Source organism: Salvelinus alpinus, chromosome 20 (assembly GCF_045679555.1).
Source record: "Salvelinus alpinus chromosome 20, SLU_Salpinus.1, whole genome shotgun sequence".
NCBI lineage: Eukaryota > Metazoa > Chordata > Actinopteri > Salmoniformes > Salmonidae > Salvelinus > Salvelinus alpinus.
The window spans coordinates 27,203,761-27,230,193 of record NC_092105.1 but is presented as its reverse complement, the minus strand read 5'-3'; the positions used below and the strand labels follow the sequence as shown (position 1 = coordinate 27,230,193).

At 41.2% G+C, this 26,433-nt stretch overlaps 2 protein-coding genes across 12 annotated transcripts in view; both read left to right on the top strand.

Moving 5' to 3' along the window:
- The window catches only part of LOC139546610 (nck-associated protein 1), a 69,886-nt gene extending 63,168 nt beyond the window's left edge, over positions 1-6,718 (top strand). For all 9 annotated transcript variants that reach the window (XM_071355189.1, XM_071355187.1, XM_071355188.1 and 6 more), the window contains 2 exons: positions 762-851; positions 5,550-6,718. In XM_071355189.1, coding sequence (XP_071211290.1) covers positions 762-851; positions 5,550-5,666 — 207 coding nt within the window. In that variant the 3' untranslated portion in view covers positions 5,667-6,718. The remainder of the gene's footprint in view (positions 1-761; positions 852-5,549) is intronic.
- A 5,265-nt stretch (positions 6,719-11,983) lies between these two features.
- LOC139546601 (secreted frizzled-related protein 3-like) lies at positions 11,984-21,657 on the top strand. Of its 3 annotated transcripts, XM_071355159.1 has the most exons (6): positions 11,984-12,837; positions 13,035-13,073; positions 13,244-13,303; positions 13,596-13,661; positions 14,031-14,235; positions 20,824-21,657. In XM_071355159.1, exons 1-6 carry the CDS (start codon positions 12,378-12,380, stop codon positions 20,960-20,962), a joined length of 969 nt encoding a protein of 322 aa, XP_071211260.1. In that variant the 5' UTR covers positions 11,984-12,377; the 3' UTR covers positions 20,963-21,657. The 3 variants fall into 3 exon arrangements, with proteins under 3 accessions (XP_071211260.1, XP_071211261.1, XP_071211262.1); XM_071355160.1 differs by lacking the exon at positions 13,035-13,073; XM_071355161.1 differs by lacking the exons at positions 13,035-13,073; positions 13,244-13,303 and having other exon boundaries at positions 12,243-12,837.
- Positions 21,658-26,433: the final 4,776 nt, after the last annotated feature.

The window sequence follows — 26,433 nt, the reverse complement described above, 5'->3', positions numbered from 1 at the left end:
CATTTATCTTCACCCTTTTTTATTATTTATTATAAGCAGCTCTCTTCCTTCATCTGTTTTATATTTATTCTCTATTTGGGCCTGCATCAAAAGTAGTGCACTATGTAGGGAATAGGGTTCTATTTGGGACGCATCCATGTTTTAATACACACAATGTGGGAAAAGGCAGGATCATTTTTTATTTATATTATTTTTTATTTTCATAACCAGGATTGAATAACATTAATGTTCCATAAACCTTCTGTGATTCTAAATAATTTAAATTTTAATATCTTAAATGATTTTTTCTGCATGACTTGTGATTTTTCTGCATTGCTGAGGAGGAGGGCACAGCGACCCACTGACCTTGTTTTCCCCTCTATGTATTTCCATTGGAATTATTCCTCAATGTCCTGTTACTTTTTATTGCGCTCCAATAATGTATTACTATAACAGTGTTGAAATCTTTAATGCTGTTCCCCATCTGAAACCATGTGAGACACAAACCAAGCCAGGTGCTCTTTGAAATGCTTAAATCCAGTGTTTAAATCCATGTGTCAAAGCTGAACCCACATGGCAAGTTTAGAATGGTAAACTGGTGGTTTGGGGTTTTTCATAGTGACTGTGTTATAGACTTTAAATGTCTAGTAACATTGTAAAACTGATGGAAAGAGACACAAGTGCTTCTACACTTTCAGGGTCGGTTTCCCCAGACACAGATAAAGCTTAGTACTGGGAGAGAAAAAAAATCTGATTTCATTTGTTCTTTCTCTCCTGTGCAGCTTGCCTCTTCCAGTTTGCTGAAGATCGGCCAGGAGACTGACAAAACCACAACAAGGAACAGAGAATCTGTCTACTTGCTCCTGGACATGGTGAGTCACATACTGTATGGATGTGTCCCAAATGGCACCCTATTCCATATAAAGTACACTACTGTACACTACCTGGTCAAAAAGCTCAGGTTTGCGTGCCGACAGTACTTAGAACCTCTGAACAGTGTCGGCAGACAATCTCTTTTGTGTTGACACAGCAAAGACTTTGGAAGTCATCAGCCACTCTCAGGTTGTGTTTCATGCTAAAATTAGTGCAGTATATAGGGAATAGGATGCCATTTGGGATGCGGACTAAACTACAACACACGTCATGTTCTATTTAACCTTTATTTAAGTCCCGTTAAGGTCAGAATAACTATTTCCCAAAGGGAGACCTGGGAAAGTAATTTAGGAGAGTCATATACTATTAATTTACGATACTATATCAAACCGAATGACTAAGAATTATACAGTTATGCCTACTCTAGCTATCATCTAACATGTTGTCACATCATCTAACTATCACCTAGCTATCATAACACAGTGTCACATCTAACTATCATCTAACACGTTGTCCCGTCATCTAACTATCACCTAGCTATCATAACAGTGTCACATCTAACTATCATCGAACACGTTGTTCCATCATCTAACTATCACCTAGCTATCATAACACAGTGTCACATCTAACTATCACCTAGCTATCATAACATAGTGTCACATCATCTAACATTAACACGTTGTCACATCCTCTAACTAACATTTAGCTATCATCTAACACGTTGTCACATCCTCTAACTAACATTTAGCTACCATCTAACACGTTGTCACATCCTCTAACTAACATTTAGCTATCATCTAACACGTTGTCACATCCTCTAACTAACATTTAGCTATCATCTAACACGTTGTCACATCCTCTAACTAACATTTAGCTATAATCTAACACGCTGTCACATCCTCTAACTAACATTTAGCTATCATCTAACACGTTGTCACATCCTCTAACTAACATTTAGCTATCATCTAACACGTTGTCACATCCTCTAACTAACATTTAGCTATCATCTAACACATTGTCACATCCTCTAACTAACATTTAGCTATCATCTAACACGTTGTCACATCCTCTAACTAACATTTAGCTATCATCTAACACGTTGTCACATCCTCTAACTAACATTTAGCTATAATCTAACACGCTGTCACATCCTCTAACTAACATTTAGCTATCATCTAACACGTTGTCACATCCTCTAACTATCATCTAGCTATCATCTAACACGTTGTCACATCCTCTAACTAACATTTAGCTATCATCTAACACGCTGTCACATCCTCTAACTAACATTTAGCTATCATCTAACACGTTGTCACATCCTCTAACTAACATTTAGCTATCATCTAACATGTTGTCACATCCTCTAACTAACATTTAGCTATCATCTAACACGTTGTCACATCCTCTAACTAACATTTAGCTATCATCTAACACGTTGTCACATCCTCTAACTAACATTTAGCTATCATCTAACACGTTGTCACATCCTCTAACTAACATTTAGCTATCATCTAACACGTTGTCACATCCTCTAACTAACATTTAGCTATCATCTAACACGTTGTCACATCCTCTAACTAACATTTAGCTATCATCTAACACGTTGTCACATCCTCTAACTAACATTTAGCTATCATCTAACACGTTGTCACATCCTCTAACTAACATTTAGCTATCATCTAACACGTTGTCACATCCTCTAACTAACATTTAGCTATCATCTAACACGTTGTCACATCCTCTAACTAACATTTAGCTATCATCTAACACGTTGTCACATCATCTAACTAACATTTAGCTATCATCTAACACGTTGTCACATCCTCTAACTAACATTTAGCTATCATCTAACACGTTGTCACATTCTCTAACTAACATTTAGCTATCATCTAACACGTTGTCACATCCTCTAACTAACATTTAGCTATCATCTAACACGTTCTCACATCCTCTAACTAACATTTAGCTATCATCTAACACGTTGTCACATCCTCTAACTAACATTTAGCTATCATCTAACACGTTGTCACATCCTCTAACTAACATTTAGCTATCATCTAACACGTTGTCACATCCTCTAACTAACATTTAGCTATCATCTAACACGCTGTCACATCCTCTAACTAACATTTAGCTATCATCTAACACGTTGTCACATCCTCTAACTAACATTTAGCTATCATCTAACACGCTGTCACATCCTCTAACTAACATTTAGCTATCATCTAACACGTTGTCACATCCTCTAACTATCATCTAGCTATCATCTAACACGTTGTCACATCCTCTAACTAACATTTAGCTATCATCTAACACGTTGTCACATCCTCTAACTAACATTTAGCTATCATCTAACACGTTGTCACATCCTCTAACTAACATTTAGCTATCATCTAACACGTTGTCACATCCTCTAACTAACATTTAGCTATCATCTAACACGTTGTCACATCCTCTAACTAACATTTAGCTATCATCTAACACGTTGTCACATCCTCTAACTAACATTTAGCTATCATCTAACACGTTGTCACATCCTCTAACTAACATTTAGCTATCATCTAACATGTTGTCACATCCTCTAACTAACATTTAGCTATCATCTAACACGTTGTCACATCATCTAACTAACATTTAGCTATCATCTAACACGTTGTCACATCCTCTAACTAACATTTAGCTATCATCTAACACGTTGTCACATCCTCTAACTAACATTTAGCTATCATCTAACACGTTGTCACATCCTCTAACTAACATTTAGCTATCATCTAACACGTTGTCACATCATCTAACTAACATTTAGCTATCATCTAACACGTTGTCACATCCTCTAACTAACATTTAGCTATCATCTAACACGCTGTCACATCCTCTAACTAACATTTAGCTATCATCTAACACGTTGTCACATCCTCTAACTATCATCTAGCTATCATCTAACACACTGTCACATCCTCTAACTAACATTTAGCTATCATCTAACACGTTGTCACATCCTCTAACTAACATTTAGCTATCATCTAACACGTTGTCACATCCTCTAACTAACATTTAGCTATCATCTAACACGTTGTCACATCCTCTAACTAACATTTAGCTATCATCTAACACGTTGTCACATACTCTAACTAACATTTAGCTATCATCTAACACGTTGTCACATCCTCTAACTAACATTTAGCTATCATCTAACACGTTGTCACATCCTCTAACTAACATTTAGCTATCATCTAACATGTTGTCACATCCTCTAACTAACATTTAGCTATCATCTAACACGTTGTCACATCCTCTAACTAACATTTAGCTATCATCTAACACGTTGTCACATCCTCTAACTAACATTTAGCTATCATCTAACACGTTGTCACATCCTCTAACTAACATTTAGCTATCATCTAACACGTTGTCACATCCTCTAACTAACATTTAGCTATCATCTAACACGTTGTCACATCATCTAACTAACATTTAGCTATCATCTAACACGTTGTCACATCCTCTAACTAACATTTAGCTATCATCTAACACGCTGTCACATCCTCTAACTAACATTTAGCTATCATCTAACACGTTGTCACATCCTCTAACTATCATCTAGCTATCATCTAACACACTGTCACATCCTCTAACTAACATTTAGCTATCATCTAACACGTTGTCACATCCTCTAACTAACATTTAGCTATCATCTAACATGTTGTCACATCATCTAACTAACATTTAGCTATCATCTAACACGTTGTCACATCCTCTAACTATCATCTAGCTATCATCTAACACGTTGTCACATCCTCTAACTAACATTTAGCTATCATCTAACACGTTGTCACATCCTCTAACTAACATTTAGCTATCATCTAACACGTTGTCACATCCTCTAACTAACATTTAGCTATCATCTAACACGTTGTCACATCCTCTAACTAACATTTAGCTATCATCTAACACGCTGTCACATCCTCTAACTAACATTTAGCTATCATCTAACACGTTGTCACATCATCTAACTAACATTTAGCTATCATCTAACACGTTGTCACATCCTCTAACTAACATTTAGCTATCATCTAACACGCTGTCACATCCTCTAGCTACCATCTAACACATGTAATATACTGGTTCCAAGGTCAACATTCTCATTAGTCTCTGGCCAGCCCAAAGCAGAAAGAAAATAAAGAGAATTGCAAACCTCTTTCTACTTGAAAATGAACAGAGCACTATTTTCTTTCAGACTGTGTATTGAAAATGACATATGCAGTCATGCATACACATGTATTGTCTGTTGATCAGAGGGGCTTACTGGTCTGTGGGATTTGGATTTGCTTGACTTTGAAGAATAATGTACAGGAGATAGAATAGAAAGACAACCAGGGTGGAAAGAAAGAAGAATCACCCACAGTCTTTATCCTGCATTGGAACTGCATAATATAGAACACACACACCCGTATACCTTATCCATGGGGCTACTCTGCCTCGATAATATAGAGAACAAGGAAAAATCACAAAAGTATGATTAAACTCAGGCTGAATCCCAAATGGCTCCCTATATAGCACACTTCTTTTGACCAGAGCCGTATGTGGGCCCTGGTCTAAAGTACTGCACTATATGGGGAATGGGATGCTATTTGAGACATTCTCACAGTGGTTATTTTAGGTTCTATCCATATCCATCCATGTGTTTTCTCTACCAGATTGTGCAGGAGTCCCCGTTCTTGACCATGGACCTTCTGGAGTCCTGCTTCCCCTATGTGCTGCTCCGTAATGCATACCATGCTGTCTACAAGCAGAGTGTGTCTTCCTCCGCCTGAGAACCCTGAGAGGAGGAGAGGAAAGAGGGGTTAGAGGAGAGACAGATTAGAGGAGGGAGAGAGCGAGTGAGAGACTCCTCACCTTGTCTGGAGTTCAGCATGCAGATAGTGAAGAGGAGACAAGGGCTGTATGTATCAAGCGTCTCAGAGTAGGAGTGCTGATTTGGGATCAGTGTTGCCTTTTAGATCATAATGAATAACATTAACTTGACAGGGGGAGACCTGATCCTAGATCAGCACTTCTACTCTGAGAAGCTTGATACATGCAGGCAGAGCTCTTTACTGAGAATATAAATATATGGCTTTGGACAACATGAGTCTTATATGATGATATGACCATTGTGGGTGTGCTGTGTTTCAACTTACAGTCTTAAAGAAAACAAAAAAATAGTATTATTGGTTTTGTGGGATCAGGGTTTTTCTTTTCATACAGTTTTATGAATTAATAATTTCTTTACTTAATCTGATGTAAGCTTTGTTGACAATGATCAGTGACAATACACTACTACTTAATTTAATTTTTGAATATTATCTTAGTTTCTAAATATTGAATGGGTTAAAAATTAAACACTAAAAATGCTATTATCGGTAAAGGGGAATGTGCAAAACTAATTGCAGTTTTTTGGAAATGGTGATACACAGTTCTATGCATTATCATTATCTGTCGGTTATTACAGTATGTGTATCTTTGTGAATTTGTGTTATTTACATTTTTTGTGTTTCTTTGAGATATTTGCCAAACTGTTGAGAAAACATAGCATCTTATATTATTTGGAGCTAACCTGAAATGTTGGTATTAAACTTAAATATTATGAAAACTGATAACAGATGGTTGATATTTGTACAAAGCATAGAATAATTTTTTAACTAAATGCCTCATTGGCATAACTACTCCATAGTACCTGTCTGTACGGTATATAATAAACATTCTTTCATATTTATTGAATGTTTATACATAGTTTTCCTTTTACCACTTTTATATGTTTTCAATGTTTCAATGAACCGCGTATCCTCCATAACGTGACCAATAAATCTTAGGTTATATCCACTTACTGGCCTAGAGTCCCATTTGTTTAAAATGTTTGAATAAACTTCAGGATATAAGCTGCACACAAAATACCATACATACTCACACACACACAGATTTGCTATGATTAGCCTAATAATTTTAACTTGAGTGTTTCCACTTGAGACATTTGTTTAGGGAAATTTCCACAGTTCTAGCTATCACAATTGGGAGCAAATTGACTCACATCTGACCTGATTGTCATGTGTTATTGAGTTTGCTTCTCAGTGCTTAGAACTTGAAGGTCTTTCCTAGAACAGTTTCCTTTTTTGTATGTAGGCCAACATTGGTCTTGGTTGTTTTGTGTATTTTTTTGTTTTTTTGCTGTCAAAATATTAGTGGGGAAGTGTTCCTCCGGCCTGAGAACACTGAGAGTCCTGGCAGGCAGCCCTCACATTGATGTTTCCCTGGTCATGTTGTTAAACACCCCTCAGTCACATGATCACAGGAACGAACGCATGCACACACACCAGCCATGATCCAGTTTGACGAGGAACAAACATGAACATTCTAATAATGGCTGGCAAGGTCAATCAGAAGTCCCTTTGATCTTCTACAAATCTAAACCTTAAATCCTAAATCTGCTCTCTATTCCACTGTTACTGTATGTGTGATAAACTAAACAAAAAGGTATGTTAAAAAGCTTTCATAAGAGTAATTTGCTCCACTTTACTTGGCCTAATGTTGCATGGATCCAGTTCATTCTGAAATAGAGAACACTGAAATGGTGAATACTGTATCTTATTTAACAATCTGACCCTATATGACCTCTTGGTCAACTTGTAAAATCCTCCATGCTGTCCATTGTATACTATTTAAACACTGTGTTTAGTATATCGAATCCCTGAGCTGACAAGGTAAAAATCTGAACAAGGCAGTTAACCCACTGTTTCCAAGTATGCCGTCATTGTAAATAAGAATTTGTTCTTAACTGACTTGCCTGGTTAAATAAAGGTTAAATAAAAAAGAAAATAAATAATGATATTTAACATGTTCTTAATTAACACTCATTAACACCTATTAACACTCATCATTGTGTTGAGTTCACACTAATAATTAGGCTTGATTAAAGCTGCTTGTGTACATAGCACTGTCATCATAATATGTAAATTCACTCAGAGAGCAGAATAACTGATGAATTTACGAACGCGCAACGCCCGTTGAATATGACCGGTGTCAGTAAATGTCAACCCAAAAAATGTATTAAATTGTTGCCAGCAGCTCAGTTACAGTCACCAACGCTCTAGATAACATGAAAACAGCCTAACCAGCTCTGCCAGGGTGAGGAAAATGGTCAGAGTAAGGTCTTCAAGCCAACTTTAGCCAGTTAGCAAGCTAGCCAACTTTAGCCAGTTAGCAAGCTAGCCAACTTTAATCAGTTAGCTTGGGTGCTTGACTGACTTTATGAGGTCAGAACGCTCTGATCAACCCTATGTGGAAGATGCATTTCAGGTGAATGCATTCAGTTGTACAACTGACGAGGTATCCCCCTTTTCCTTTCCCTTTCCCTTACTCCACAGCCAAAGAGTCCAGTGTGCGCTCTGAATGCTCAGAGAGCGAAACGCTCTGAATTTACTAACGGACAATCTGACAACGCTCTGAATTTACGAACGCCCAGATCGCTCTCTGACAATCCAGCGTGAATTTACGAACACACCCCATGTCTTCATAATGGTGACTTCATGAGGGCCATCATGACTGTTTACTTCCAAATAAAAATGTATAACCCGCTTTACTCTAAGTTAGGTTATCTAGACCAGGGATGGGCAACTTTGATGAGTGTGGGGGCCACAAAAATCTGAACTCATCAAGAGGGGCCTCAGTGGCTCGCGGGTCTGCATACCCACATCCATACCCACACATCCATACCCCCCAACTTGCGAGTAAAACACTTTAGAGAACCCCCTATTGAGAACAAAGAAGATAAAATAAGTTTTAGAGTTAATTTCCTGCAATTTCCTGCAATTCTACCCAATGAGGAATATAGAACATGATGCAGTTTTAAACCAGGTTTGCTGCAATTCAACACATTTTGTCATTTTTTATATGATATCTGAGTTAGTGACTAACAAAATTAAAGTGGGCCCCAGTCAGAAATTCGACCATCAGTACTACAAGTATAGATAGATAGCTGGCTAGACTAATTTACCAATCGAAAAAATATTAGCTGACGTGCTAATTGAGTGAACCTTTGTACTCTGAGTGTACAAAACATTAAGAACACCTGCTCTTTCCATGACATAGACCGACCAGGTGAATCCAGGTAAAAGCTATGATCCCTTATTGATGTCACTTGTTAATTCCACTTCAATCAGTGTAGATGAAGGGGAGGAGACAGGTTAAAGAAGGATTTTTAAGCCTTGAAACAATTGAGACATGGATTGTGTATGTGTGCCATTCGGAGAGTGAATGGGCAAGACAAAATATTTAAGTGCCTTTGAATGGGGTATGGTAGTAGGTGCCAGGTGCACCGGTTTGTCTCAAGAACTGCAAAGCTGCAGGGATTTTCATACTCAACAGTTTCCCGTGTGTATCAAGACTGGTCCACCCCCCCCAAAGGACATCCAGGGAACTTGACACTTGGGGTCAACGTGAGCCAGCATCCCTGTGGAACGCTTTCCACCTTTTAGAGTGACGAATTTAGGCTGTTGTGTGGGCAAAGAGGGGAGTGGAGCAACTCAATATTGGGAAGGTGTTCTTAATGTTTTGTACACTCAGTACAGGTTAAATATATATATATATATACACACACACATAATAAAAAATAAATAAATGAAATATCACATTTACTTAAGTATTTAGACCCTTTACTCTGTACTTTGTTGAAGCACCTTTGGCAGCGATTTCAGCCTCGAGACTTCTTGGGTATGACGCTACAGGCTTGGTACACCTGTATTTTGTGAGATTCTCCAAATTATTTTCTGCAGATCCTCTCAAGCTCTGTCAGGTTGGATGGGGAGCGTCGCTGCACAGCTATTTTCAGGTCTCCAGAGATGTTCGATCGAGTTCAAGTTCACTCTGGCTGGGTCACTCAAGGAAGCCACTCCTGCATTGTCTTGGTTGTACGCTTAGGGTCATTGTCCTGTTGGAAGGTGAACCATCGCCCCAGTCTGAGGTCCTAAGCGCTCTGGAGCAGGTTTTCATCAAGGATCTCTCTGTACTTTGCTTCATTCATCTTTCCCTCTATCCAGACTAGTCTCCCAGTCCCTGCAGCTGAAAAACATCCCCACAGCATAATGCTGCCACCACCATGCTTCACCGTAGGGATGGTGCCAGGTTTCCTGCAGACGTGATGCTTGGCATTCAGGCCAAAGAGTTCAATCTTGATTTCATCAGACCAGAGAATCTTGTTTCTCATGGTCTGAGAGTCCTTTAGGTGCCTTTTGGCAAACTCCAAGTCGGCTGTCGTTCCTTTTACTGAGGAGTGGCTTCCATCTGGCCACTCTACCATAAAGGCCTGATTGGTGGAGTGCTGCAGAGATGGTTGTCTTTCTGCAAGATTTTCACATCTCTACAGAGGAACTCTGGAGCCATGTCAGAGTAACCATCGGGTTCTTGGTCACCTCCCTGACCAAGGCCCTTCCCCCCCGATTGCTCAGGTTGGCAGGGTGGCCAGCTCTAGGAAGAGTCTTGGTGGTTCCAAACTTCTTCCATTTAAGAATGATGGCGGCCACTGTGTTCTTGGGGACCTTCAATGCTGCAGAAATGTTTTGGTACCCTTCCTAATGGTTAGAGGATTGGGCCAGTAACCGAAAGGTTGCTAGATCGAGTCCCTGAGCTGACAAGGTAAAAATCTGTTGTTCTGCCCCTGAACAAGGCAGTTAACCCACTGTTCCTAGGCCGTCATTGTAAATAAGAATTTGTTCTTAACTGACTTACCTAGTTAAATAAAGGTAAAATTTCTAAAATGTAAAATTCCTCAGATCTGTGCTTTGACACAATCCTGTCTCGGAGCTCTGCGGAAAATATTTTCAACCTCTTGGCTTGGTTTTTGCTCTGACATACACTGTCAACTGTGGGACCTTATATAGACAAGTGTTATATAGACAGCCTTTCCAAATCATGTCCATCAATTGAATTTACCACAGGTGGACTCCAATCAAGTTGTAGAAACATCTCAAGGATGATCAATGAAAACAGGATGGATCTGAGCTCAATTTCGAGCAATAACAACCTGTTTATGCTTTGTCATTATGGGGTATTGTGTGTAGATTGATGTGGGGAAAAAATGTATTTAATAAATGGTAGAACAAGGCTGTAATGGAAGAAAATGTGGAAAAAGTCAAGGGGTCTGAATACTTTCTGAATGCACTGTATATATACACACACTACTGGTCAAAACTTTTAGAACACCTACTCATTCAAGGGTTTTTCTTTATTTGTACTATTTTCTAAATTGTATAATAATAGTGAAGACATCAAAACTATGAAATAGCACATATGGAATCATGTAGTAACCAAAGAAGTGTTAAACACATCAAAATATATTTGAGATTTGAGATTCTTCAAATAGCCCCCCTTTCCCTTAATGACAGCTTTACACCCTCTTGGCATTCTCTCAACCAGCTTCACCTGCAATGAATTTCCAACAGTCTCCAGGCTGTGTAAGGCGTATTTGACCAAGAAGGAGAGTGATGGTGCTGCATCAGATGACCTGGCCTCCACAATCATCCGACCTCAACCCAATTGAGATGCTTTTCCTTCACTCTGCAGTCGGACTGCAGAGTGAAGGAAAAGCATCCAACAAGTGCTCAGCATATGTGGGAACTCCTTCAACTGTTGGAAAATCATTGCAGGTGAAGCTGGTTGAGAGAATGCCAAGAGTGTGCAAAGCTGTCATCAAGGCAAAGGGTGGCTATTTGAAGAATCTCAAATATAAAATATATTTTGATTTGTTTAACACTTTTTTGGTTACTACATGATTCCATATGTGTAATTTCATAGTTGTCTTCACTATGATTCTACAATGTAGAAAATAGTACAAATAAAGAAAAACCCTTGAATGAGTAGGTGTGTCCAAACTTTTGACTGGTACTGTATATATATATATATATATATATTTGTGTGTGTGGAAATTGATCCGCCAGTTGCCCATCCCAGAACTAGTCTAATGTCCATGTTTTTCAAAGAAGGCTATGGGGCAAGTTCTGCAGCCCTGCTTGGTGTTGGCTTGAATCAAGAGTAGGAGGAGGGTCAGACAGGCATGATGATGATAGAGGACATTTGTAGAGGGTAAAAAAGCTGGTCCCGCAGACTGAGGTCAGTCCGATTCCAGCGAGCAATCACTGCAGTGCTAACTGGTCTGGGAAGGAGGAGATAGAGAGAGCGGAGCCACAAGCCCACACGCAATATGATCACACACGCGCCAATGGAATAAGCAACAAAACAGTTGGAAATCGAAATCAATCTTCACCGTCCACGAGGAATTCGATATTTTCGTTTTACGCACGAAAGATGACGTTTGAACCTCTTTCCTTTTACGTGACGCAAAGTTTAGACACGTCCGGGTAGACAGACAACTTTAGTCTAGCTATATATTTTAGGATTTCATTACGCGTTTAAGTTTATCCATTTCGACTTCATAACCAGACATTGCATTTAGATGTATTGATTATCCTATACCAACTGTCAGCATATAACTGAGGATGATCATGTTTTCCCACGAGTTATTCGTCTCCTTCCTCGCGGTTACCTGTCTGTTTAGGATACCCAGAGCGTCTTCGGCGGCATGTGAGCCCATTCGGATCCCTCTGTGCAAGTCCATGCCCTGGAACATGACGAAAATGCCCAACCACCTCCACCACAGCACCCAGGCGAACGCAGTCCTGGCCATTGAGCAGTTTGAAGGGCTTCTTGGCACCCAGTGTAGTACAGATTTACTGTTCTTTCTGTGCGCCATGTACGCCCCAATATGCACGATTGACTTCCAACACGACCCTATCAAGCCCTGCAAGTCGGTGTGTGAGCGTGCGAAATGCGGCTGTGAACCGGTGATGAAACGGTATAATCACACCTGGCCAGAGAGCTTGGCCTGCGAGGATCTGCCAGTCTACGACCGGGGAGTCTGTATCTCACCTGAGGCCATTGTAAAAGCAGACGGACCAGGTAGGATATGGGTGATTATGATGATTGAAGATTCCATAGTGTAGTTCTGAAATAGGTATTGTGAATAAATACAGGCTACCTCACATAATAAAGACAAAGATAAAAGGAAAACAATATGATGATGACAATATCTGTAGTCTATAAAATTCTCTACAGCACCCGCTTATAAGTCAACTTTATTCCTGTCTGTTACTTAGACAACCCTTACTATCAGGACCCCTCAAAATGCTCACCTGGTAAGATGCATGTGGCCCTTGAATGTTCTGTGAATTAAACATGACCATTTATTATGTTACCACTATAAAATGACAAATTTAACTACAGTGGCCTATGACATTAGAGGCTACTTGTGAAGTTAATACTGTTATTGAGTGAAAATGTTCTCATCATAGTTGGTTTTATTCAGAATCAACTCCTGACTTTCCAAGTGATTCTCACAATGTCAACTGTAAAGGAGCCAACAATGGTAAAATAATAATCACATTTTCTTTGCTTCATCAAATATTTGGATACTTTTATATGGAGCTGTTGTTAGTACATACTGCAAATGTAGCTTAAAAATTATGTTTGGCTATTGAATTTAGTGCAAAATAATCTGAACAGTATTATATTAGAATATGGTATAGAATGTCACCTCATGTTTTTCATTACATGAATTTCAAGAATGTAATTTTGCAGTTCAAAAACGTATACATTTATAGGGCTATTTCAATCCCAGATGTTCTACAATGTATCACATTATTCATTTATTGTTTCAGATCGTTGCAAGTGCAAGTCAGTTAAACTGGGTCTCAAGACCTACCTAAAGAATAATTACAACTATGGTGAGCTATTACATATTTACAATTTTCTGAATGATTTTCATAGGCAATTCTTTTTGCAGTTCATAAGTGGGAAAATATTATAGAATGAGAGTGATGTAGTTATTACTTAGTTATTACTCATGATTACAATGCATGATTTTATCATTGTCCTAAAACTCTGAAGGACGATTTTCCAGACACAAATTACATTTATAGTCCTGGACTAAAAAGCATTCTCAATGGAATCTCCTCCAAAAGTAGTCTTGGACTAGGCTTAGTTAGTTTCCAGGAAACCGGCACTGTATGTTCAGTCAAACAAGTAGGCTTCAAATGTAAAGTATCCTTTTTAAAATAATCAAACTAAAATCATGTTTAATCCTTTCTTCACAGTGATTCGTGCAAGGGTGAAGGAGATTAAAAGCAGGAATCATGACTTAAGTGCAATCGTGGAGGTCAAAGACATCCTGAAGTCTTCCTTTGTAAACATCCCTCGTGATATGGTCACACTGCACTACAACTCTGGCTGTCCCTGTCCTCCTCTCACCGCCAACGACGAGTATATCATCATGGGTTATGAGAATGAGGAGAGGTCCAGGTATGTCTTGAGCCAGTCATATTACTGGATTTCTAATAGCAACAATCATTGATGGGACAGTTGACTATTGTCTACATCAGGATAGCGGTCAGTTCCTATTCCAAATGTCATAATTGAAAAGCAATGGAGCTGAATAGGAATTGGAATGGAATTTACAGCGTACTTTCTGAATTGACGGAATTGAAATGGAAACGACTCCAACCCTGTTCTTCATTTAATTAAGGAAGGCTGTAGGACCTACTGTAGCCTACTGTAGCTTTATTGTAGTTCATACCACATTGTAACTCATGCCACCTATAGTGCCTTTCAGAAAGTATTTACACCCCTTGGCTTTTTTTGAAATGTTGTTGTGATACAAAGTGGGATTAACATTTATTTAATTTAGGTTTAATTTATTTGCACCTGTAACGGCTGTCTCTCTCCTCATCCTCGGACGAGGAGAGGAGAGAAGGATCATCAGACCAAAATGCAGCAGTAGGGAAATAAGCCATCTTTTTATTTAACACGACGATGGCAACACGAAACAAAACACTTTCAAATATACAAAACAAGAAAACGACGTTGACGAAACCTGAACATAAACTTACATAACTAAACGTAAACTCACGGACAGGAAACAGACGACATCAAAATAAACGAACAGCCAAACAGTCCCGTATGGTACATACATTCGACGACACAGGAGACAATCACCCACAAACAAACAGTGAGAACACCCTACCTAAATATGACTCTTAATTAGAGGAGAACGCAAAACACCTGCCTCTAATTAAGAGCCATACCAGGCAACCACAACCAACATAGAAACAGATAACATAGACTGCCCACCCAAAACACATGCCCTGACCTAAACACATACAAAAACAACATAAAACAGGTCAGGACCGTTACAGAACCCCCCCCTCAAGGTGCGAACGCCGGGCGCACCAGCACAAAGTCCAGGGGAGGGTCTGGGTGGGCAGTTGACCACGGTGGTGGCTCCGGCTCTGGACGCTGTCCCCACACCACCATAGTCACTCCCCGCTTCTGTCTTCCCCTCCCAATGACCACCCTAAAACTAACATCCCCTAAATGAACGGCCAGCACCGGGAGAAGGGGCAGCACCGGGACAAGGGGCAGCACCGGGATAAGGGGCAGCACCGGGATAAGGGGCAGCACCGGGATAAGGGGCAGCACCGGGACAAGGGGCAGCACCGGGACAAGGGGCAGCACCGGGACAAGGGGCAGCACCGGGACAAGGGGCAGCACCGGGACAAGGGGCAGCACCGGGACAAGGGGCAGGTCCCGGCTGAGGGACTCTGGCAGATCCCGGCTGAGGGACTCTGGCAGATCCCGGCTGAGGGACTCTGGCAGATCCCGGCTGAGGGACTCTGGCAGATCCCGGCTGAGGGACTCTGGCAGATCCCGGCTGAGGGACTCTGGCAGATCCCGGCTGAGGGACTCTGGCAGATCCCGGCTGAGGGACTCTGGCAGATCCCGGCTGAGGGACTCTGGCAGATCCCGGCTGAGGGACTCTGGCAGATCCCGGCTGAGGGACTCTGGCAGGTCCCGGCTGAGGGACTCTGGCAGGTCCCGGCTGAGGGACTCTGGCAGGTCCCGGCTGAGGGACTCTGGCAGGTCCCGGCTGAGGGACTCTGGCAGGTCCCGGCTGAGGGACTCTGGCAGGTCCCGGCTGAGGGACTCTGGCAGGTCCCGGCTGAGGGACTCTGGCAGGTCCCGGCTGAGGGACTCTGGCAGGTCCCGGCTGAGGGACTCTGGCAGGTCCCGGCTGAGGGACTCTGGCAGGTCCCGGCTGGACGGCTCTGGCAGGTCCCGGCTGGACGGCTCTGGCAGGTCCCGGCTGGACGGCTCTGGCAGGTCCCGGCTGGACGGCTCTGGCAGGTCCCGGCTGGACGGCTCTGGCAGGTCCCGGCAGGACGGCTCTGGCAGGTCCCGGCAGGACGGCTCTGGCAGGTCCCGGCAGGACGGCTCTGGCAGGTCCCGGCAGGACGGCTCTGGCAGGTCATGGCAGGACGGCTCTGGCTGGTCATGGCAGGACGGCTCTGGCTGGTCATGGCAGGACGGCTCTGGCTGGTCATGGCAGGACGGCTCTGGCTGGTCATGGCAGGACGGCTCTGGCTGGTCATGGCAGGACGGCTCTGTAGGGAGGAGAAGGAGAGACAGCCTGGTGCGTGGTCTAGGCACTGGCTGCGCTGGAGAGGAGGAAACAGCTGGAGAGAGAACCCGGAGAGACAGCCTGGTACGGGGGGCTGCCACCGGAGGACTGGTACATGGAGGTGGCACCGGGTATACCGGACCGTGAAGGAGGACACGTGCTCTTGAGCACCGAGCCTGCCCAACCTTACCAGGTTGAATGGTGCCCGTAGCCCTACCAGTGCGGCGAGGTGGAATAGCCCGCACTGGGCTATACTGGCAAACCGGGGACACCACTCGTAAGGCTGGTGCCATGTATGCCGGCCCGAGGAGACGTACTGGAGGCCAGATACGTTGGGCCGGCTTCATGACATCCAGCTCGATGCCCAACTTAGCCCTCCCAGTGCGGCAAGGTGGAATAGCCCGCACTGGGCTAAGCACGCGTACTGGGGACACCGTGCGCTTTACCGCATAACACGGTGTCTTACCAGTACGACGCCTTCTACCTCCACGGTAAGCACGGGGAGTTGGCTCGGGTATCCTACCCGGCTTTGCCACACTCCTCGTGTTCCCCCCCCAAGAAATTTTTGGGTCTGACTCACGGGCTCCCAACCGCGTCGACGCGCTGCCTCCTCATACCAGCGCCTCTCAGCCTTCGCTGCTTCCAACTCCTCCTTGGGACGGCGATATTCCCCTGGCTGAGCCCAAGGTCCTCTACCATCCAGGATCTCCTCCCAAGTCCAGGAGTCCTTGTTGCTCTGTTGAGCATTCCCTTGCCGCTTGGTCTTAGCGTGGTGGGTGATTCTGTAACGGCTGTCTCTCTCCTCATCCTCGGACGAGGAGAGGAGAGAAGGATCATCAGACCAAAATGCAGCAGTAGGGAAATAAGCCATCTTTTTATTTAACACGACGATGGCAACACGAAACAAAACACTTTCAAATATACAAAACAAGAAAACGACGTTGACGAAACCTGAACATAAACTTACATAACTAAACGTAAACTCACGGACAGGAAACAGACGACATCAAAATAAACGAACAGCCAAACAGTCCCGTATGGTACATACATTCGACGACACAGGAGACAATCACCCACAAACAAACAGTGAGAACACCCTACCTAAATATGACTCTTAATTAGAGGAGAACGCAAAACACCTGCCTCTAATTAAGAGCCATACCAGGCAACCACAACCAACATAGAAACAGATAACATAGACTGCCCACCCAAAACACATGCCCTGACCTAAACACATACAAAAACAACATAAAACAGGTCAGGACCGTTACAGCACCAAAGAAATACAGATGAAAACAAAATAAAAATGGTGTGCAGATATGGTTGGAAGGACAAGGGCTTTATATGAAAACACAAAAAATATATACAGTACATAAGTACAAAAATAAAAAAGGCTTGTTAAAACAGATAACAAAACCCGCTAATCACAAATGTACAAATTAACCGATCAACAATCACAAAAAAATAAACAGTATATGTTTTGTTTAAATGTATGTGTGGATGTGAGAGTTGGGCTATATGGAGGAGATTACTGAGTAGTTTGGTTCATCAGGCTGACCCCCAATCTTCACTTGAAGTTATTGAGGTTTTGACAATGTGAAGATAAGAATTCCAGAGTATGGTACCTTTGTATCTGATAGAGAATTGACTATGTGAGGTGCGGCAGTGTGGAGGGTGAAGGTTATTGCAGTGTCTTGTGTTTATATAGATGGATTTCAGAATTAACCATTGAAGGGTTTAGGGAGGTAGAAGTTGCCAGGCACGCTGATCTAAGTGTGTCAAGAACTTCAACACTGATGGAATGTGTATCAAGAATGGTCCACCACCCAAAGGACATCACAGGTATATTTTGGTTATCACTATGGCAACCGCCTCAAGGAACAATAAAAAACACAATATTTACATCTTACAGTTAAATGAGAAAATGAGGAAAAGGAATGACACAACTGTGGGAAGCATTGGAGTAAACATGGGCCAGCATCCCTGTGGAATGCTTGACACATTACGACAACTCAGCCCCAATTAATTGAGGCTGTTCTGAGGGCAAAAGGGGGTGCAACTCAATATTAGGAATTAGAGGTCGACCGATTAATCGGAATGGCCGATTAATTAGGGCCGATTTCAAGTTTTCATAACAATTGGAAATCGGTAATTTTGGACGCAGATTTTGCCGAATTTATTTATTTTAATTACATTTTTTATTCTTTTACACCTTTATTTAACTAGGCAAGTCAGTTAAGAACACACTTATTTTCAATGACGGTCTAGGAACGGTGGGTTAACTGCCTTGTTCAGAGGCAGAACGACAGAATTGTACCTTGTCAGCTCAGGGATTCAATCTTGCAACCTTACGGTTAACTAGTCCAACGCTCTAACCACCTGCCTCACGAGGAGCCCGCCTGTTACGCGAATGCAGTAAGAAGCCAAGGTAAGTTGCTAGCTAGCATTAAACTTAGCTTATAAAAAACAATCAATCAATCATAATAAATAGTTATAACTACACATGGTTGATGATATTACTAGTTTATTTAGCGTGTCCTGCGTTGCATATAATCGATGCCGTGCGCATTCGCGAAAAAGGACTGTCGTTGCTCCAACGTGTACCTAACCATAAACATCAATGCCTTTCTTAAAATCAATACACAGAAGTATATATTTTTAAACCTGCATATTTAGCTAAAAGAAATCCAGGTTAGCGTCAGGGTATATGCAACAGTTTGGGCCGCCTGGCTCATTGCGAACTAATTTGCCAGAATTTTATGTAATTATGACATAACATTGAAGGTTGTGCAATGTAACAGGAATATTTAGACTTATGGATGCCACCCGTTAGATAAAATACGGAACGGTTCCGTATTTCACTGAAAGAATAAACGTTTTGTTTTCGAGATGATAGTTTCCGGATTCTACCATATTAATGACCTAAGGCTCGTATTTCTGTGTGTTATTACGTTATGATTAAGTCTATGATTTGATAGAGCAGTCTGACTGAGCGATGGTAGGCACCAGCAGGCTCGTAAGCATTCATTCAAACAGCACTTTCGTGCGTTTTGCCAGCAGCTCTTTGCTGTGCTTCAAGCATTGCACTGTTTATGACTTCAAGCCTATCAACTCCCGAGATTAGGCTGGTGTAACCGATGTGAAATGGCTAGCTAGTTAGCGGGGTGCGCGCTAATAGCGTTTCAAACGTCACTCGCTCTGAGATTTGGAGTAGTTGTTCCCCTTGCTCTGCGTGGGTAACGCTGCTTCGAGGGTGGCTGTTGTCGATGTGTTCCAGGTTCGAGCCCAGGTAGCGGCGAGGAGAGGGATGGAAGCTATACTGTTACACTGGCAATACTAAAGTGCCTATAAGAACATCCAATAGTCATAGGTATATGAAATACAAATCGTATAGAGAGAAATAGTCCTATAATTCCTATAATAACTACAACCTAAAACTTCTTACCTGGGAATATTGAAGACTCATGTTAAAAGGAACCACCAGCTTTCATATGTTCTCATGTTCTGAGCAAGGAACTTAAACGTTAGCTTTCTTACATGGCACATATTGCACTTTTACTTTCTTCTCAAACACTTTGTTTTTGCATTATTTAAACCAAATTGAACATGTGTCATTATTTATTTGAGGCTAAATTGATTTTATTGATGTATTATATTAAGTTAACATAAGTGTTCATTCAGTATTGTTGTAATTGTCATGATTACAAATAAAAATAAAAATCGGGCCGATTAATCGGTATCGGCTTTTTTGGTCCTCCAATAATCGGTATCGGTATCGGTGTTGAAAAATCATAATCGGTCGACCTCTATTAGGAATGTGTTCCTAATGTTTTGTACCCACACTGTATATTTGGTCTTGTTCTTTTAGGTTATTGTCCTGCTGAAAGTTGAATTAGTCTCCCAGTGTCTGTTGAAAAGCAGACTAAACCAGGTTTTCCTATAGGCTTTTGCCTCTGTTAAGCTCCATTCTGTTTCTTTTTATCAACAAAAAAACTGCCTAGTCCTTGCCAATGACAAGCATACCCATAACATGATGCAGCCACCACCCTTCTGGAAAATATGAAATGTACTACTTGACTGAGGGACCTTACAGATCATTGTATGTGTGGGGTACAGAGATGAGGTAGTCATTCAAAAAGCATCATAAAGCCTATTATTGCACAGTGTCCATGCAACTCATATGACTTGTTAAGCAAATTTTTACTCCTAAACTTATTTAGGCTTGCCATAAGGGGTTGAATACTTATTGACTCAAGACATTTCAACTTTCATTTTTAATGAATTTCACATTATGGGGTATTGTGTGTAGGTCTGTGACTCAACATCTAAATTTGATCAATTTTAAATTCTGGCTGTAACTCAACAAAATGTGGAAAAAGTCAAGGGGTGTGCATACTTTCTGATGGCACTGTACCTGTCTGTCATACATGTAGGCTTCTGCTCATCGAAGGCTCCATTGCACAGAAGTGGAAGGACCGTATGGGGAGGAAGGTGAGGCGTTGGGACCAGGTACTGAGGGACCAGAGCCGGGGGAACTCTGGCGGAAGCAATATGCGGAGGAGCCGCCACTGATCAACCAAGACGCGTCCCTGTGCAGTGATGATAGGGTTGCAAAATTCCTCTAACTTCCTAGGTTTTCCAGAAATCTTGGTTTGAAGATTTTGGGAATCATGAGGAAATAAGCAATCTGCAGTCGTTAAACCAGGATTTATGGAAAACCTGGGAATTTGGGGAAAGTTACAGAAATTTTGCAGCCCCAAGTGATGACATATGGGACAACATATGGAGACAAAGATGGAAAGAAAAGTGTTTGCAGACATAAAACTGAGAAATTGCACTATTGCACGTTTATTTTTGAACCATTGTCACAATTTAGATAAGTCATAGCTGAATGTAGATCCTTTTTTAGTTGTTGCTTTGTTTTGTATTATTTTTGTTTAATTCTTTGTTGTTTTCATAATCTTTTTTTTGCACAAACAAAATGTTCATTTAACTGTGCTAAATGTGTGGGTATACAGTTGGAGAATGATTGGGAGCCTTGCATGGGACTTTGCTGGAGGAGTGACAATGACTGCATCCCAAATGGCAACCTATTACCTACAGTACAAGTCAAAAGTTGGGACACACCTAATCATTCAAGGGTTTCTTTATTTTGACTATTTTCTACATTGTAGAATAATATTGAAGACATCAAAACTATGAAATAACACATATGGAATCATGTAATAACCCAAAAAGTGTTAAATAAATATATTTCATATTTGAAATTCTTCAAAGTAGCCATCCTTTGCCTTTGACAGCTTTGCACACTCTTGGCATTCTCTCAACCAGCTTCACCTGGAATGCTTGTCCAACAGTCTTGAAGGAATTCCCACATATGCTGAGCACTTGTTGGCTGTTTTTCCTTCACTCTGTGGTCCAACTCCTCCCAAACCATCTCAATTGGGTTGAGGTCGGGTGATTGTGGAGGCCAGGTCATCTGATGCAGCACTCCATCACTCTCTTTGGTCAAATAGCCCTTACACAAGCTGTAAGTGTGTTTTGGGTCATTGTCCTGTTGAAAAACAAATGATAGTCCCACTAATTGCAAACCAGATGGGATGGCGCATCGCTGCAGAATGCCGTGGTAGCCATGCTGGTTAAGTGTGCCTTTAATTCTAAATAAATCATTGACAGTGTCACCAGCAAAGCACCATCACACCTCCTCAATGCTTCACAGTGGGAACCGCACATGCGGAGATCATCCGTTCACCTACTCTGCGTCTCACAAAGACATGACGGGTGGAACCAAAACTCTCATATTTGGACTCATCAAACCAAAGGACAGATTTCCACTGGACTAATGTCCATTTCTCGTGTTTCTTGGCCCAAGCAAGTCTCTCCTTATTATTGGTGTCCTTTAGTAGTGGTTTCTTTGCAGCAATCTGACCATGAAGGCCTGATTTACGCAGTTACTTGAACTCTGTGAAGCATTTATTTGGGTTGCAATTTCTGAGACTGGTAACTCTAATGAACTTATCCTCTGCAGCAGAGGTAACTCTGGGTCTTCCTTTCCTTTGGCGGTCCTCATGAGAGCCAGTTTCCTCATCGCGATTGATGGTTTTCCAGACTGCACTTGAAGAAACTTTAAAAGTTATTTAAATTTTCCGTATTGATTGACCTTCATGTCTTAAAGTAACAATGGACTGTTGTTTCTCTTTGCTTATTTGAGCTGTTCTTGCCACAATATGGACTGGGTCTTTTACCAAATAGGGCTATCTTCTGTATACCACCCCTACCTTGTCACAACACAACTGATTGTCTCAAATGCATTAAGAAGGACATAAATTCCTCAAATAAAATTTTAAGAAGGTACACCTATTAATTGAAATGCATTCCAGGTGACTACTTCATGAAGCTGATTGAGAGAATGCCAAGAGTGTGCAAAACTATCATCAAGGCAAAGGGTGGCTACTTTGAAGAATCTAAAATGTATTTTGATTTAACACTTTTTGGGTTACTACATGATTCCATATATGTTATTTCATAGTTTTGATGGCATCGCTATTATTCTACAATGTAGCAAATAGTAAAAAATAAAGAAAAACCCTGGAATGAGTAGGTGTGTCCAAACTTTTGACTGGTACTGTATATAGTGCACTACTTTTGACCAGAGCCCGGGGAATGGGTTGCAATTTGGGACGCACAATTATCAGAAGCACTCTAAAGTCAAAATATCTATATTTATCTAGCAGCTAGACTGCACATTGGATGAAGTGGATGTCTGTCTTTAAGATACCAAACTGCATTAATATGATGGGGTGCTCTGTTAAGCTTTATTTCTTTCAAAGGAAACACAAACGAGTTGTAATCTGGCTACAGCTGCAATGAATGTTCACCTGCAAAATGATTAAACACATTTCAAAGGAGAGAAATGAACAATAGAGGAGAGTGGGAGCGAGGGTATATTTTTGGAGTATGCAAAGAAACGGCAGAATAATCCTAGAGGACAGAGAGTATATCATGTAATTGATGACAACATTGAGATATTGAAATAATGATTGGATTACATGTAATCTCTCACAAAAAGTTTGAATTGCTTGCTTATGTTTCGCATGCTTTGTAGCTCAGATGTAACAAGATGATTTACAAAGCGTCTTTCTTACAGACGTTTTTGGTGCTTTGGGTTTTTCTAAACTGAACTGTTGATCTATACATCACTGTGGTTTGACGTCATACACAACATACAAACATATATCAATCTATGAAATGCTAACGACCTTTCAATTGTGATTGTAAATCTGGTTTCAGTGTTTTATTAAACATTGTCTGGCTGGTGTCATGACCAACACATACTCCATGTCTGTCTGTGGTTCAAGAAGAGATCATTTATCATGAAATCAGCATTACATGCTACACTTGCACATAATGTGATCAGAAAATAATTTGTATAAAAAAAAAAAATATTGTCCTCAGCAAACACCTAGTGTACAGTATTACCCTGCCCTGTATAGCCGAGCCTACTTGAAGAACTCAACCTGTCCACAATTGAAACTCTAAATTGACAGGAGTAAACTGTAACATGGGTAGCCTTTACTCGGCTAGCCTACACACCTCCACATATTGAGAGAAGCTGGGTGAGGGGTCTAGACTCTAAATTGACAGGAGTAAAAAGAGGAATGAAGACTCAAGTGGCTACCATGTTTAGGAAACTAAGGGGTCAGAGAATCTGGACTGATAGTTAAATAGTTAACCAAACAGCTATCCGGACTAATTATTCAGCTGAGTTATATGGGGTTAGAAGCCGTTTCAGGTCTTGTTGGTTCAAGAGTTGGTGCATTGGTACCGCTTGCCGTGCGGTAGCAGACAGAACAATCAATGACTTGGGTGGCTGGAGTCTTTGACAATTTTTAAGGCCTTCCTCTGACACCGCCTCGTATAGAGGTCCTGGATGGCAGGGAGCTTGGCCCCAGTGATGTACTGGGCCGGCCGCACTACCTTAGCGCGTTGTGGCCGAATGCCAAGAAGTTGCTATACCAAGCGATGATGTAGCCAAGCAAGATGCTCTCAATGGTGCAGCTATAGAACTTTATGAGGGTCTGAGGGCCCATGCCAAATATTTTCAGCCTCCTGAGGGGGAAGAGGCGTTGTCGTGCCCTCTTCACAACTAGTTTGTGTGTTTGGACCATGATACAATGCCATCAGAAAGTATTCACACCCCTGGACTTTTTCCACATTTTGTTGAGTTACAGCCAGAATTTAAAATTGATCAAATTTAGATGTTGAGTCACAGACCTACACACAATACCCCATAATGTCAAATTCATTAAAAATGAAAGTTGAAATGTCTTGAGTCAATAAGTATTCAACCCCTTATGGCAAGCCTAAATAAGTTTAGGAGTAGAAATTTGCTTAACAAGTCATATGAGTTGCATGGACACTGTGCAATAATAGGCTTTATGATGCTTTTTGAATGACTACCTCATCTCTGTACATACAATGATCTGTAAGGTCCCTCAGTTAAGTAGTACATTTCAAACACAGATTCAACCACAAAGACCAAAAAGGTTTTACAATGCCTCGCAAAGAGCGGCAGCTATTGGTAAATGGGTATAAATACAAAGAATAAACAGACATTGAATATCCCTTTGAGCATGGTGAAGTTATTAATTACACTTTGGATGGTGTATCAATACACCCAGTCACAAAGATACAGGCGTCCTTCCTAACTCAGTTGCCGGAGAGGAGAGGCCAATGGTGACTTTACAACAGTTAGTTTAATTTAATGGCTGTGATAGGAGAAAACTGAGAATGGATCAACAACATAGTTACTCCACAATACTAACCTAAATGACAGAGTGAAAGAGTGAAACAGAATACAGCTAAGCACAGGCTAAATCCTAGAGGAAAACCTGGTTCAGTCTTCTTTCCACCAGACACTGGGAGACAAATTCCCCTTTCAGCAGGACAATAACCTAAAACACAAGGCCAATTACACTGGAGTTGCTTACCAAGATGATATTGAATGTGTCTGAGTGGTCTAGTGGAGGAGTGGGCCAAAATCCCTGCTGCAGTGTGTGCAAACCTGGTCAAGAACTACAGGAAACGTATGATCTCTGTAATTGCAAACAAAGGTTTCTGTACCAAATATTAAGTTCTGCTTTTCTGATGTATCAAATACGTATGCCATGCAATAAAATGCAAATTAATTACTTAAAAATCATACAATGTGATTTTTGTTTTAGATTCCGTCTCTCACAGTTGAAGTGTACCTATGATAAAAATTACAGACCTCTACATGCTTTGTAAGTAGGAAAACCTGCAAAATCAGCAGTGTATCAAATACTTGTTCTCCCCACTGTATATATACAGTTGAAGTCAGAAGTTTACATACACCTTCGCCAAATACATTTAAACTCAGTTTCACGATATCTGACATTTAATCCTAGTAAGAATTTCCTGTTTTAGGTCAGTTAGGATTACCACTTTATTTTAAGAATGTGAAATGTCAGAATAATAGTAGAGATAATTATTTATTTCAGCTTTTATTTCCTTCATCACATTCCCAGTGGGTCAGAAGTTTACATACACTCAATTAGTATTTGCTAGCATTGCATTTTGTTTAACTTGGGTCAAACATTTCGGGTAGCCTTCCACAAGCTTCCCACAATAAGTTGGGTGAATTTTGGCCCATTCCTCCTGACAGAGCTGGTGCAACTGAGTCAGGTTTGTAGGCCTCCTTGCTTGCACACACTTTTTCAGTTCTGCCCACAAATTTTGTATAGGATTGAGGTCAGAGCTTTGTGATGGCCACTCCAATACCTTGACTTTGTTGTCCTTAAGCCATTTTGCCACAACTTTGGAAGTATGTTTGGGGTCATTGTCCATTTGGAAGACCCATTTGACCATGCTTTAACTTCCTGACTGATGTCTTGAGATGTTGCTTCAATATATCCACATCATTTTCTTTTCTCATAATGCCATCTATTTTGTGAAGTGCACCAGTCCCTCCTGCAGCAAAGCACCCCCACAACATGATTCTGCCACCCTGTGCTTCACGGTTG

What these genes read in the sequence shown, in the direction of transcription:
- LOC139546601 (XM_071355159.1), top strand. Translation starts at nt 12,378, where the DNA reads ATGATCATGTTTTCCCACGAGTTATTCGTCTCCTTCCTCGCGGTTACC. An exon ending in CCCCTCAAAATGCTCACCTG is followed by an intron (nt 13,074 to 13,243) that starts GTAAGATGCATG and finishes GGTTTTATTCAG; the next exon opens with AATCAACTCCTGACTTTCCA. An exon ending in GAGAATGAGGAGAGGTCCAG is followed by an intron (nt 14,236 to 20,823) that starts GTATGTCTTGAG and finishes TCATACATGTAG; the next exon opens with GCTTCTGCTCATCGAAGGCT.